The sequence below is a fragment of the Condylura cristata genome, unplaced genomic scaffold (genome assembly GCF_000260355.1).
Source record: "Condylura cristata isolate star-nosed mole 26May11 unplaced genomic scaffold, ConCri1.0 scaffold00019, whole genome shotgun sequence".
NCBI classification, from domain to species: Eukaryota; Metazoa; Chordata; class Mammalia; order Eulipotyphla; family Talpidae; genus Condylura; species Condylura cristata.
Genome location: NW_004567120.1, coordinates 2,880,155 through 2,894,573, shown reverse-complemented (window position 1 = coordinate 2,894,573; position 14,419 = coordinate 2,880,155). Strand labels below are relative to the sequence as shown.

General features: G+C 39.5%; 1 protein-coding gene across 1 annotated transcript in view; it reads left to right on the top strand.

Moving 5' to 3' along the window:
- Window positions 1–4,871: 4,871 nt before the first annotated feature.
- MAGT1 (magnesium transporter 1) overlaps window positions 4,872–14,419 on the top strand; it is a 51,733-nt gene continuing 42,185 nt past the window's right edge. Inside the window, exons 1-2 of the mRNA XM_004685606.2 lie at window positions 4,872–5,046; window positions 13,011–13,180. Of these exons, the coding sequence (XP_004685663.1) occupies window positions 4,945–5,046; window positions 13,011–13,180 (272 nt within the window). The 5' untranslated portion in view covers window positions 4,872–4,944. The remainder of the gene's footprint in view (window positions 5,047–13,010; window positions 13,181–14,419) is intronic.

The window sequence follows — 14,419 nt, the reverse complement described above, 5'->3', positions numbered from 1 at the left end:
CCTGGAGACACACTGAGGGATGAGTGCTACAGCAGGTTTGGAAGGCAAGATTCTGTTCTTCAATGAGCAGCCCTCTTGCTATTTGTTAGCAGTAATAAACAAGCATGGTTGATTATGTGACAATGGCAGGAGGAGCAGGGCCCAAGGGAGACAGCGTAATCAACTTGATGGGGAACAGGAGGGAACAGGTTGGCCACATATACAGGGAGGACTTCCTGTGAAGTTGCTTGGTATAATTTCTGAGCTACTCCCAAACCACCTCAGATCATGGCCACTCCATCAGTCAAAGGCTACCAAGGTGTCCCTGGCTGCCTCGTGATGTGGGCCATTGTCTTCAGGCAGTCATGCATATAGCAGCCTAGGGGTGACACTAGTTCTATCCTCTAATGTGTGGGCAGGGTTCTCAATCCTTGAGACTTTGGGAGGCCCTGGGCACCTTTGGTAGCCTATGTACCTTTGGGAACTTGTGCTAGAGTCACGTCCTTGGCCTGGGTTTGAGCTTTTGTCTTTGGTGAGGGCAGCCTAAGATTTTTGGCCACATAGGCACACACACATTTCCCAAACTTGGGCTAAGATGCATAGACAAGTCAACTTAGCTTCCAGCTGCTGATTTTTGGGGTGTTAGCCCCAACCATGTTAGGAATTGCAAGGCTCTTGATAACCTCAGAACATGCATTCATGGCCTTGGTATTGTTGGCCTGCATCTTCTTCAGGCCCTTCGTGTACATGTTGGCAAAGTGCATGTTCTTTAGGAACTTGAGGTCCACCCCCTAAGAGATTCATTTCTCTGAGATCAGGGTTTCTTGAAGCCATTTCTGCACCATTTTGGGGATTGGTTGTGAGTGGTTTGGTTCTTGTACTTGGCCATTTATTCACCTAAGGCTGAGCCTAACCAGGCACCTTGAACCCTAAGAGCTGATTTTTTCCTTTTGAAATACACCTTTGTTTTCAATTTTTTTCACTATTCTCACTGATTTGATTTTTAATCTTAATTTATTTTTAAAATTGTAGTATAGTATACATAAAACCTACCATCTTAACCATTTTAAGTATAGAGTTCAATGGCATTAAGTAATTGACATCGTTATGCAACTTTCATCACCATCCATTTCTAGCACTTTATTCATCTTGCAAACTAAATGCTTTGATTTGATATTGATTATTAAAGATTTATTTATTTATGCATACAAGAACTGGGGTACAGGCAAGGGGTACAAGGGGTGAAAGGATTCACCAGAGACAGAGTGGGGAACAAAACCGGCAGATTAACTGAAAAGTACTGCTGAAGGGAGCAGCGGGCTGGTCAGGAGAGGTCTGCCACATCATGTGGGTCAGCTCCCTGGTTGGGAATCAAACTCATTCTGCAGTGGCTGTGGCTAGCTTCATAGTGCTGTGCTTTAACCTGTTGTGCTACCAGGGAGGGTCCTGATTTGATACTGATTATTTAAAAATATTAAAATTATTTCAAAAGTCCAAAACTATACAAACTGGTATACTTAGAATTATCATTCCCTTCCATAAGTGTTCCATTTCATTTTCTTAACTTCATGCATGTAACCAATTTCAATATTTTCTGGTTTATTTTTCTGTTTCCTTTTGCAAAAATGGGCTAATATTTTTCTATTTTATTTCCTCTTCTATTTTATACAAGTGTAGCCTTAGACACACATTCTTTTTAAAATTGTTTTATTTTTTACTTAACAATATATACTCAAAAATACATGTTATTTTACATGTGTTTTCTTCATCCCCATTTTTTACAGCTACAATATACTCCATGGTGTTTATGTATATTAGTATATTCAATAAGTCTCCTATGTTTAGATATTTTGGTGCTTTTGAGTATATTTTTATTACAAATTAGTTCTGAAATTAGTAACATAAAGCACATATACATTCATATTGTTGAAGTAGATAACTATCAGTGGGGATGCTGGATTAAAGGATACATGCAGGGGTTAAAGTCAGTGCTATTCAGCAATCAATAGCCACTGCAGCATGGGTTTGATCCACATGGCATAGCAGACCTCTCCTGCCCTGCCCACTGCTCCCCTCAGCAGAGTATTTCAGTCAATCTGCCTGTCCTTCTCCCCATTCTAGGTCTGGCGACTCCTCTTATCCCCCTCCAACACCTCTGGCCTACATCCCAGCTCTTGTATGCATAAATAAGAATAAACCTTTAAAAAATGGGTACATGCATATATAATTTTGTTAGATATTGTCAAATTACCCTCCATAGTTATTGTAAGTTTTGCATTCCCAGTAGCATTATATGAAGGTGCCCATATAATATCCATATACAGAAATACCTCCAGGTTTGATTACTGTATTAAATTTTTGCTGAAATTATAGGTGATATTTCTGTGAAAAATTAAATTTTACTTTAATTCTTGCCTGTTACATTTAAACACAGCAAAAATTACTTTTTTGCTGCGCAGTTATTTGAGTTTTGACAAATGTATAGTGTGTAATCACCACCATATTAAGGAAAGAACAGTTGTACCACCACAAAAATCTTGTGTGACATCTTCGTAGATTTCTCCTCCTCACCTTCAACACCTGATAGTCGCTGCTCTCTTTTCCATCCTTGTGAGTTTTGCCTTTACCAGAATGTGACACAGGTAGAATCCTATAGCATATCTCAGTGCATTTTATTTTATATTTTTCTTATTATGTGTCCATAAATATTTTCAAATTGTGTTTCTATATCTCTCAATTCATCACTTCAGAACCAGCTATTTCCCCTTCTTTACCTATCTCCTTGTCTCTTCGACATAACAAAATTGCATTTTCTCTGTGTTTATATTTTCCAGTAGGACCTAAAGAGTAGTCATATGATGTTCCTCCTCATCAAAAGTTATCCAAATTATAGGAAGATTGATTTTATTTTTGTTGGTATTTCACCTCCAGTATATTGTTATTCCTGGTAAAATTATCCCAGTTTTCCAAAGATACCTGTACCCCCATATTTATTGCTGCTTTATTTACAATTGGAAAAACATGGAAGCAGCCCAAATGCCCAAAAGTAGATGACTGGATAAAAAAGATGTGGTACATGGTCCTCCCTGGTGGCGCAGCGGGTTAAAGCACAGCACTGAGAAGCCAAAGCCACTTCCACATGAGTTCGATTCCAACCTGCCCGGGAGGAGACCACATGGCGTGGCAGACCTCTCCTGACCCGCCCGCTGCTCCCCTCAGCAGTGTACTTCGTCCATCTGCCTGTTCTGTCCCCCACTCTGTCTCCGCTGAAGCCTCTCACCGCCCCTGAGCCTCTGGTCTGTACCCCAGTTCTGTATGCATAAATAAATAAATCTTTAAAAAAAAAAAAGATGTGGTACATATATACAATGGAATATTACTAGCAACCAAAAAAGAGAAACACATGTCTTTTGCAGCAACTTGGATGGAGCTGGAAAAGATCATGCTTAGTGAGATAAGCCAGAAAGAGAAAGAAAAATACCGGATAGTTTCACTCATAGCAGGAGTATAATGGACCAGGAGAGAAAATAACAAAAATAATATACCATATACCAGAGACATTTTGTGGGGGTGGAGTGGGGAATGGGATCAAAAACGGGGGGGGGGAGGAAGGGAAATGCACGGGACTATGGTGGTGGCACACGGGTGATTTGGTGATGGGAAACCCGCGGGGATTACAATCGAGATGGGGAAAAAAATGTGCAAAATGATGTAAAAATAAACTTTTGTAATAATTAAAAAATAAAAAAAATAAATTATCCCAGTTTTCCAAGCCACTATGATTAACAGAACTGGGCCAAGTAAATAGAAACATTTCAACTCTGTAGGATTTTTGCTGTTTTAGACAGGCAGATTGGATGTGTAATGGAAAACAACTATAACAAGAGGGAAGTGCTTCCTTCCACCTTAGTTTTGTGCCATCTACAAACAAAATAATAATAAAGAGGTACTTGCTGTCTATAACATTAAAATTACGTCCAGGTTGGTGCCTTAACTATTAAATCATGAAGACATGTTTTTTTTTAATGTTATGAATTTTTAAATCTTTAAAAGATAATTTTTGATGTCATTTCAGCGCACATCTCAGTTCTGGGTCATGAAGTATTCAACAAGTTCTTGCCCATTTAATTCTTAAGTTTTCTTGTTATGAAGGTGGACTTTGGGTGTTTGACGGTAGATGCCATGTGGTAACACCTGAAGGAGCAGATCTTACACACATTGTGAACCAATGTTACCTCAACACAAAATAAGGAAATATATAAAGAATGTCTCCCTCATTGAAATTAAGTGTGTTTTTGACTTAGGGCATTTGCTTTTGCTGGATTTTTTAAATCCACAAATCTGAGACTTGTTTTTAGGGGTTTATTTATTTATATAACTTACAGTGCTAGTTTTTGATTTGAAATATTTTGGCGGTAGAATTGTTAAGGGGTGGAGTCCCTTCAGGACATCCTTTCCCCCTAACAGAATGAGTGACTAAGTTAGCTCCTGTCAAATCGTGGCTAGGTCTCATTTTTCTAGAATATTACACGAAAGACATTGATCTGGAAGACTTGTAACCAAGTGTGTGAAAGACTCCGTATTGACAACCTAATGCCATCTTGGAGTTCGAGAAGCTGCAACGCTATACAACTGCGCACGCGCGTTTGAAGAGCCGCTAGTGCGTCATTTTACCGTATTATTATATACAGTCGACACATAATAGGGGCGGTCCACCATCCTTAGCAAGCCAATGAAAAGCCTCCAGATTATCCTTTTCCTATTGGCTCACAGAGGCCAATTAGAAGTCAGCAGTTTTTTAGCGGGCGATTAGCCGTAGCGCGACGTGACGTCATGTGAGGGGTCGCCCGGAAGGGCTGAGTGGGACCAATGAGGATGGGCAAGGGGCCGATTTGTTTGTTCTCACGCCCCACCTTCAGACTCGGTCGCCGGAAAGTTCCGTTTGCCGGAGTGTGAGGAGCTAACATGGCAGCACGTTGGGGGCTATGGTGTGTCTCTGCGACCATGATGGTGGCGCTGCTGCTCATATACGGAGTTCCCTCGGCTTCTGCCCAAAGGAAAAAGGAGGTGAGGACGCCGTCTCCAGCAACTCGGGCTTTTTTTCTCTGTGGGGCTTGAAAAGAACTGTTGTCTTCTTCCCAAGCCCCTTTGCAGGCCCCGTCTATGTCTTTGGTAGCCGCAAAATTCCGCCCATTTAGGAGTTGTGAGCTGCGCTACAGAAAAAAACTAACACTTTGTTTTTCTGGGATTGAAAAGTTTTCGCGTAGGAGTAGTAGTTGACAACCTGGGTTGTGTAGGCCTGCGAATGTACCTAGCTACGAATTTTGACACTTGTTTGAGCCTGGGGAAGTTTGACTTTCGGTCCAGGTTGTAGAATATCTGAGTCTTTTTGCTGTCAGTTGAGGTTGACATCCTCGTCGGTGTAAAAGAGCTATATAGTTTGTAGTATTTTTACTACAGGAGTTTGAAAATTAAACTGACTGGAGAGACTATGTCAGTTTTATAACATTGTCCAAATCATTGATTCAGAGCACTTTCGCTGAGGGGAAGCTGTTAAATTATTTTCAATCTTCAGCCAAGTATCAGGCGTCCCATGCACTGTTCTAGCAGTTTGGTGTATGTAAATGAACAAAACTAAGACGTTTAATTGTGTAATTTACTGCCTTTGGGAAATGGAAGAGAATACAGTGTTCGTTACTCACAATTATGCAATCCAAGCATAGGAGTTTTAACACTGTGTATTGAAATATTTGTGACTGAGACCCATATGCTCTTTAGAGCTTTAAAATAATACTAGCTTTATTTATGCTCTCTAATTTTATTGAGGAAAACTGAGTCCTAAGTTCATAGTTAACTGTTGCAGACAAAGCCCAGGCCAGTCTTATGTTGTTTCCTGTTCATTCTGTGAGCAATGTGTGTACACACTTCATTTATTTATTTTATTTATACATTTTTACATCTTCGTTCATTTTTTGTACAGTGTTTGATCTCTCCTCTCAGGTATTGTCCCCATAAAACTAACACCACCAAGACACACGTGAACCTTTACCATGGACTCTGCTCTCCCCTCAGGTTTTGATCCCTCCCCTGCTGAATGTCTCTGATTTATAGTTTGCCTGTTAGTTTTGTCTTTTTCTGATCCCTTGTTTGCATACACATTCTTAAAAACATTTCAGGTGCTTTCAAATTGGGATGAATTTAAAATGAAGCCATTTCTGTGTTAATATTTGAAAAATAAAACAAATTTCTCATTAGATTGGCAATGAGTAAAATAAAAAAACAAATTTTAAAGGTGTGGTGAAGTGAATTAGAATGGATGTGGTTTTCTTTCAAAAGATTTACTCATTTATGCATACAAAAACTGGGGTACAGGCCTGAGGTGGGGGCGGTGAGAGGATTCAACAGGACCTGAGTGGGGAGAAGAACAGGCAGATGTACTGAATTACACTGCTGAGGGGAGCAGCAGGTGAGATAAGAGTGGTCTGCTGTGCCATGTGGGTCACCTCCCTGGTGGGGAATCCAGCTCATGCTCCAGTGGCTGCGGATAGCTTCATAGTGCTGCCCTCTAACCCCCTTCCACTACCAGGCGAGCCCTGGATGTGACTTTTGGAGAGGGTTTCAAGCCATGGTTAGGTAAAAAACAAGGTAAAGACCAACACATAGTTGTTTTATATTGTAGGTGCCTTTTATGTTAAAACTATAAGTATATGTATAGAGAAAACTTTGTAAAGATAAACAACAACCTTAACAATGGCTATTTCATGGTAGTTGGGATTGTTCTTTCTGGGAACACATTCACTTTTTACCTTATGTATTGGGACTGTCTGAATTTCTACAATAACTACTTTTTTTAATTAAAAAATGAAGTTTTTTTTAAAAGGTAGCATTTCTACAAGTAACCATTTATTCTCAGTGAACTAGAAGAATCTATCAGATTATTTTTTTTCTTTTAAAAAATATTTATTTATTTATGCATACAGAACTGGGGTACAGGCCAGAGGTGCAGAGGTAGTGAGAATATTCACCAGAGATAGAGTGGGGAGCAGAAGAGGCTGACTGACAAAGTACACTGCACAGGGCTGCAGTGGGCTGGCCAGAAGAGGTCTGCCAGGCCTTGTGGATCACCTCCAGGGCAGGGATCGAACTCATGCTGAAGTGGCTTTTAGCTTTTTTAGTGCTGTGCTTTAACCTGCTGTGCCACCAAGGAGGGCTTTCAATAATTTTTAAGAAGCAGATTCTAACTCCCTTCCCATCATATCTACTGTTCAGGCACTTAATGCTTTCACAATTCTGCCTAACTGCTCTTCCTTGAACCATCCTTTATATAGTGCTGCTAGAGATGCTAACTTGAAACTTGAGAACCTTTTGACCTATTTTACATAGTATATAAGGGCCTCTATAATCTGTCTCCTTCCTGGCTTACCTCTCTGCCCAAGCTCCTCCCTACACTAGTCCTGCTGAATAACCTGCCTTCCTTGATTTTTCTGTACTGTCTTCAACTGTCTGCAAATGCGGGACTTCTGCTTGGAGTAACTCCTTTATCTCTCACTCCTCCCACTCTTTCACCTGAGGGTTCCTACTCTCAGTTGTTAGTTCAAACAATAACTTCTTCCTCAACTAAGCTTTTCCTGCTTAACACAGGTAAATTGAGATGAATTTAATATATCGATATTGTCATTATTTATCTGTCAGTCTTCCCCGTTAGACTGTGAGTATCTTGAATGTAGACACTTAATTTCATTTCCTTGCTCCCAGCAGTGTCTGTCAGAAAAGACCTTAATATAAATCTAATTAAATTATTAACTGTGTGCATACAGAATTAGGAATCTGTTCTTTAACTTGTAAGTTTGTTCAGGTTTCACAACCTAATATTGGATCTTTCACATTAGTAAACAAAGATAAATATAGGCTGGTAAAGATGTTTTATGCCTTTTTCCTCTGAGAATAATTTAGGCTCTTAAAAAAAAGATTACTGTGGCCCTCCCTGGTGGCGCAGCGGGTTAAAGCACAGCACTTAGAAGCTTAAGCCACTTCCACATGAGTTCGATTCCCGCCTACCCCAGAGGTGACCACATGGAGTGGCAGACCTCTCCTGATCTGCCCGCTGCTCCCTTCAGCAGTGTACTTCGTCGATCTGCCTGTTCTGCTCCCCACTCTGTCTCTCTGGTGAATCCTCTCACCCTCCGCATCTCTGGCCTGTACCCCAGTTCTGTATGCATAAATAAATAAATCTTTAAAAAAAAAGATTACTGTGATACTTCTTAGAAACAGTTTAGAAATGTGTGTTCTGTTGCAAAAACACTTTTTTGTCAATTTTTTAAAAAAGATCTATCTATGCATAAGAACTGGGGTACAGGCCAGAGGTGCAGGGGCGGTGAGAGGATTCACCAGAGACAGAGTGAGGGAGTAGAACAGGCAGATCGATGAAGTACATTGCTGAGGGGAGCAGCGGGCGAGACAGAAGTCTGCTGTGCCAGGGTCACCTCCCTGGCCAGGGATGGAACTGGTGCTGAAGGACTGAACTGGTGCTAAAGCTGTTTCTGGCTTAGTGCTGCTCTTTGACCTGTTGCACCACCAGGGAGTGCCCACTGTCAATTTTTGAAAACATTGTTTTTTAAAAATCTTAGGTCTATCCATCATATTAGATTTGGTTTTCAATAGGGTAATGTCTGATTTTATAATCAATTATTATTATTAATTTTTAAAGATTTATTTATTTATGCATACAGAACTGGGGTACAGGCCAGAGGTTCAGGGGTGGCGAGAGGCTTCACCAGAGACAGAGTGAGGAACAGAACAGGCAGATTCGACGAAGTACACTGCTGAGGGGAGCAGCTGGCAGGTCAGGAGAGGTCTGCCACACCATGTGGTCACCTCCGGGGCAGGCGGGAATCGAATTCATGCGGAAGCGGCTTTAGATTCTCAGTGCTGTGCTTTAACCCGCTGCGCCACCAGGGAGGGCCATAATCAATTATTTTTAAGGACACCTAGATGAATAAATTAAAAATCACTGGAGTTCATTGTTGTAAATGGAATGCTACCCTACTTATCTGATTATTTACTTTAATGTTTTTCCTGGAACACTGACATATTTTCTAATATTCAGTACCTGTTACAAGCTAGACACTATAGTTTACGTGCGCGATCTATAATCTTCACAGTAGCCCTGCAGAGCATTATCCATATTGAAAAGATGAGGGAACTGATGCTGAGTAAGAGAGTTTGGGTGTGTGCCCAAAAGAAACAGAGCTCCTGAAGTTGAGCTGTAAGTGTGTCTCTGGTCTGATATAAAATCTATGCTCAAAAATCTATGCTGTTACTTTAGGGAGGCAGCATGATAAAGATGAAAAAGCATGGTCTTTGAGAAAATTACCATATTTCTACATCTATTTCTGGGAATCTGTGCATAGAGAAATAATATAAAATAAGAAAAGGGATGATATCACAAAGTACACTAAAGCATAATGAAAATGTTTATAATAATGTTAGAATGGCAGATAGGTTTTTGTTCATTTTGTCAATTTCCAGGGGAAAAAATTGTGAAATTTTAAAGAGAATATGCAATTGAAGTGATCTTTAGCATATTACTCTCATTTCCCTTGTATCTTTACCTTACTTGTATCTTTACCTATTACGGAAATTAAATGAGTGCTGTGTCTAAGGTAAGCACCCGACACGTAGTAGACAGTAGGTGAAGATCAGAAAGTAAAATAAGATTGTGCTCTTTTATGGCATAAAAAAATTTAGGGCCCTCCCTGGTGGCGCAGCGGGTTAAAGCACAGCACAAGGAAGCTTAAACCACTTCTGCATGAGTTTGATCTCCGCATGAGTTCGATCCCCGCCTGCCCCTGAGGAGATCCACATGGCATGGCAGACCTCTCCTGACCCGCCCGCTGCTCCCCTCAGCAGTGTACTTCGTCAATCTGCCTGTTCTGTACCCCGCCTTGTCTCTGGTGAATCCTCTCACCCTCTGCATCTCTGGCCTGTACCCCAGTTCTGTACAAATAAATAAATAAATCTTTAAAAAAAAATTTAGGGTAGAGAATGTTTTCTTAGGGCCTCCCTAGTGGCGTAGGAGTTAAGTCTCCTCTCTGTCACCATTAGGGTCTGAATTCAATCCTGGCCTGGGGAGCTAACCCTCATGCTGCAGCAGACCTTGCCTGTCTCATATACTGCTCCCCTTAGCAGTGTAACTTTAATAAATCCACCTATTCCGCTCTCCATTCTGTCTCTGGCCTAGAGAGTAACCTAATTGCCTTTGTATTAAGCGGTCTTTTGGGGGATGATAATCCCATTTTATAAGAATTTTAAAGAGAATATGTGTATCCTTTGAATTAATTTCTTCTATATAATAGTTTGTGTACAGAGTGACCAGAAATCTGATATTTCCAGTCTGTTAATTAACAGCAAGAGGAATCTTACAGATATTTACATAGACTTGGTTGGAAAAGTCTACTCAAGACATTTTGTTTAAGAAGACTCTGGCAGTCTTTTCCTCCCTGATTTCCTGGCTTTTCCTCCCTGATTTCTTGGCGATCCATTGCCATCATGAATAACATAGTAACATTCCAGACCTGTAAATTCACTACCAACCACTATGCATCAGTGGAAACAAATAGTTACTGACTTCCTTCACCCTGGAAAGGCAACACAGACATTTGGGAAAACTAAATTGTGCAGTGTCACCCCCAATGTCTTCTTTGTATTTGGATTCAGAACCCGTTTTGGAGGTGGTAAGATTCATGACTTTGGCATGATTTATGATTCTTTCCTCAGATTACAAAGAAAAATTAACCCAAATATAGTCTTGCAAGACATAAGAAGAAAAAGACCTTAAGAAAACAGTGAAAGAAGAAAAGACCTTCAGAAAAAAGTGTAAGAAGAAAAAGACCTTAAGAAAACAGTGAAAGAAGAAAAGACCTTAAGAAAAAAGTGTAAGAAGAAAAAGACCTTAAGAAAACAGTGAAAGGAACACAAGAACAGAATGAAGAAAGTTAGGGAGGCTTCAAAGGCCAGTGTTAGTGCTGGGAAAAAGAAATGAAGTGTCGAGCAGTTAGCTGGAGTTTGGACAATAGGAGTAAAGATGATTATGCAGGAAGTTTATCTGTCTCAGGTGATTGTGCAGATTTTTCATGAGAGGATTAATAAAACCTTTTATGTATCTGTCCATTTGGGAAAGTGAGACTACATATTTATAGTTAATTCAGAGAAGATCCTTATTTTGTTGGAATGCTCATGTACTGATGTGATGAAATAGAGACAATGTAAAAATATTTCAATACTTTTTACTAGTAACTATCAAATTTCACTTGAGAACCTCCCTGTTTAAGTCTCAGTACTATTACCACTGTGGCCTGAGCCAGGAAGGTGACCCACACATGATGCAGACCTCTACTATTTCGCCCACTGCACCCCTCAGCAGTAAATCCACCTCCTCTGTTCCCCACTATGTCTTTGGTGAATCCTCTCTTCCAACCCTGCCACACTGCTGGCCTGCACTCTAGTTCTTCTATGCAAATATGAAGAACTGCCAGCTATTAAAATTTCATTTGAAAATATATAACAAAATTAGAGTTGAAATGCATAAAATATAGAATACATATTGTTAAACTGCAAAATGATGTTATTTTCTATGAGCTCTTAGAATCATTAAGGCTTTATCAAATAATAATTCATTAGTTGAAAACTAAATGAGTTTAATCTCTGTGGTTTTAATTTAAGTCAAATATTCGATACTCTTTTTTAAGTTTATTTTTATTTTATTTTAAATTTATTTATGTACACAGAACTGGGGTACAGGCCATAGGTACAGGGGTAGTAAGAAGCTTCACCAGAAACAGCGTGGGGAGCAGTGGGTTGGTCAGGAGAGGTCTGCCATGCCATGTGGATCACCTCCGGGGCCGGGGATCGAATTCACATTGAAACATCTGCAGCTGACTTGCAGTGCTGCATCCTAACCCCTTGTGCCACCAGGGAGGTCCTCCATACTATTTTTAAAAAGTTTTTTAAAAAGATTTATTTATTTCTGCATACAAGAATTAGGGTGTAGGCCAGTGGTGTGGGAGAGGGGTGGTGAGAGGATTCACCAGATAGAGTGGGGAGCATAACAGTCAGATCTAATGAAATGCACTGCTGAAGTGAGCAGCAGGCAGGTCAAGAAAGGTCTGCCTTACCATGTGTATCTCCTCCCTGGTTGGGGATGGATGGAACTTGTGCTACAGTGGCTGCAAATTGCTTCATGGTGCTGCACTTTAAGCCATGTGCCACCAAGGGGAGCCCTAGACATGCATTCTTTGAGAATTTTGTCAGGATGACTAAATCGCAGAAGTTATTCTTAATATTTCTAGGGATTACTTTTCTTACTCTATGTATGAAGCAGTCATTTGCATTACTGATATCTGTGGTTTTTTAAAATAATTTTATATATTTATTTTAGATTTTTATGTATTTATACATGCAAGAACTGACATATTGGCCATAGTTGCCAGGGTAAGAGAATTCACCAGAGTGGGAAGCAGAACAGGCAGATTGAGTGAAATACACTACAGAGGGGAGCAGTGGGCAAGACAGGAGAGTTCTGCTGCACCATGTGGGTCAGCTCTCTGGCCTGGGCTTGAACTCACGCTGCTGTGGCTGGTGATTGTCAGTGGCTGGCAATAGCTTTGTAGTACTGAGACTTAAACCCCTGTGCCACCAGGGAGTCCCAAACTAGCCAGTTGTTTTAACTCAACATTCTTTGGAATCTTTTGACAAATGAATGGCTTTGTGACTTATATTATTATTTTTATTAGTGAATAATAATTTATAGCAAAAGCATAATATCTAATATTAGATATTATACTATCTAAATCTTAACAAGAAATAAAATAATTTTGAGAATAATTGTTATCAGGTCCAGCTAACAAACTTTTTTTAGGACTTTAATATTTTCTATGTACCTCTGCTTATTAGTCTAGGTTTTAAGTTACTTAAAAAGAATTTTAAATGCCAATTTGAGAGTATTAACAATATGCTACTTTTGTCTTTTTCAGATGGTGTTATCTGAAAAGGTTAGTCAGCTGATGGAATGGACCAATAAAAGACCTGTAATAAGACTGAATGGAGACAAGTTTCGTCGCCTTGTTAAAGCCCCACCAAGAAACTACTCCGTTATTGTCATGTTCACTGCTCTCCAACTTCATAGACAGTGTGTCGTGTGCAAGTATGAACTTTCAAATACACTTTAAAATTAAATATCTCATAATATTTTTAGCTGTTTATCTCAGAAGGAAAATATTATTTCAGTATGTATATATTACCTTACTAACAGATGTCTGTAATAACACATAAAGCTATAGCTCTTTTATCATCAATTGTTGGTTGTGTATATTAGTGGGGAGAACAAGGAGCAGGGATAAAGTATTTTGGTAGCCATCATCAGAAGAATTTAATAATGTAGTAATTGTTTTGTAAATTGGTATCAGATTAATATAAATGTTTACCGATTATATGGATGTAATTTTTATTTGTAAGTGCTTTCAACTTCATATTCTAGTTTTATCACAGCAACCCTAGCAAGTGGGCAAAACAAATATTCTCTCATTTTTTGGAAGAAACATTTTCTAAAATGTTTTTTAAGATTTTATTTATTTATGTATAGAGAACTGAGGTACAGAACAGAGATGCAGGGGCGGTGAGAGAATTCACCAGAAACAGAGCAGGGAGCAGAACAGGCAGCTTGATGGAGTGCACTGCTGAGGGGAGCTGCGGGCGGGTCTAGAGAGGTCTGCTGTGCCATGTGGATCACCTCTGGGGCAGCTGCAGGCAGCTTGCAGTGCTCACTCATCCTAACCTGTTGTGTCACCAGGAAAGGCCCAGGTTCTAAAATTTTAACTTACTTACCCAAAGCTAGAGATATTTATTAATGCGATAATGGTGGCTACATCCAAATTTTGAATTTTCAAGAGAACTTAATTTTAGAAAAAAGATGTGTGACTAGAAATGTTTTTAAATCTTTTAAAGTTTTCTTTATTTATGCACACAAGAACTTTGTGGGTGGGGTCAGAGACTTCATCAGAGATAGGGTGGAATACAAAACAGGCAAATTGACTGCTGAGAGGAGCAGACGGGCACATAGTGCTGTTTAACTCCTTGTGCCATCAGGGAGTTTTATTTTACTGTCTGAATGATCTTAGAAATAAAGATTGCTATTTCTTTAAACAAAATAAGAGATATTGAAATTAAGTCACTTTTTTATTTTTGATGTTTTCATTTTGACTTACATTATGTGTGATCAGGGAACTCATTTGAAATGAATTGACGTAGCTACCCTGTGAAAAACCAATTTAGTAACATTTTGGAGGTATTCCAAATTCTAACACCCAGAGCCAGCTGAAGGAATAGATAACTCTTTTTTTTTATTATTATATGTTTTTATTTTTTTATAAGTTTATTTTTACAT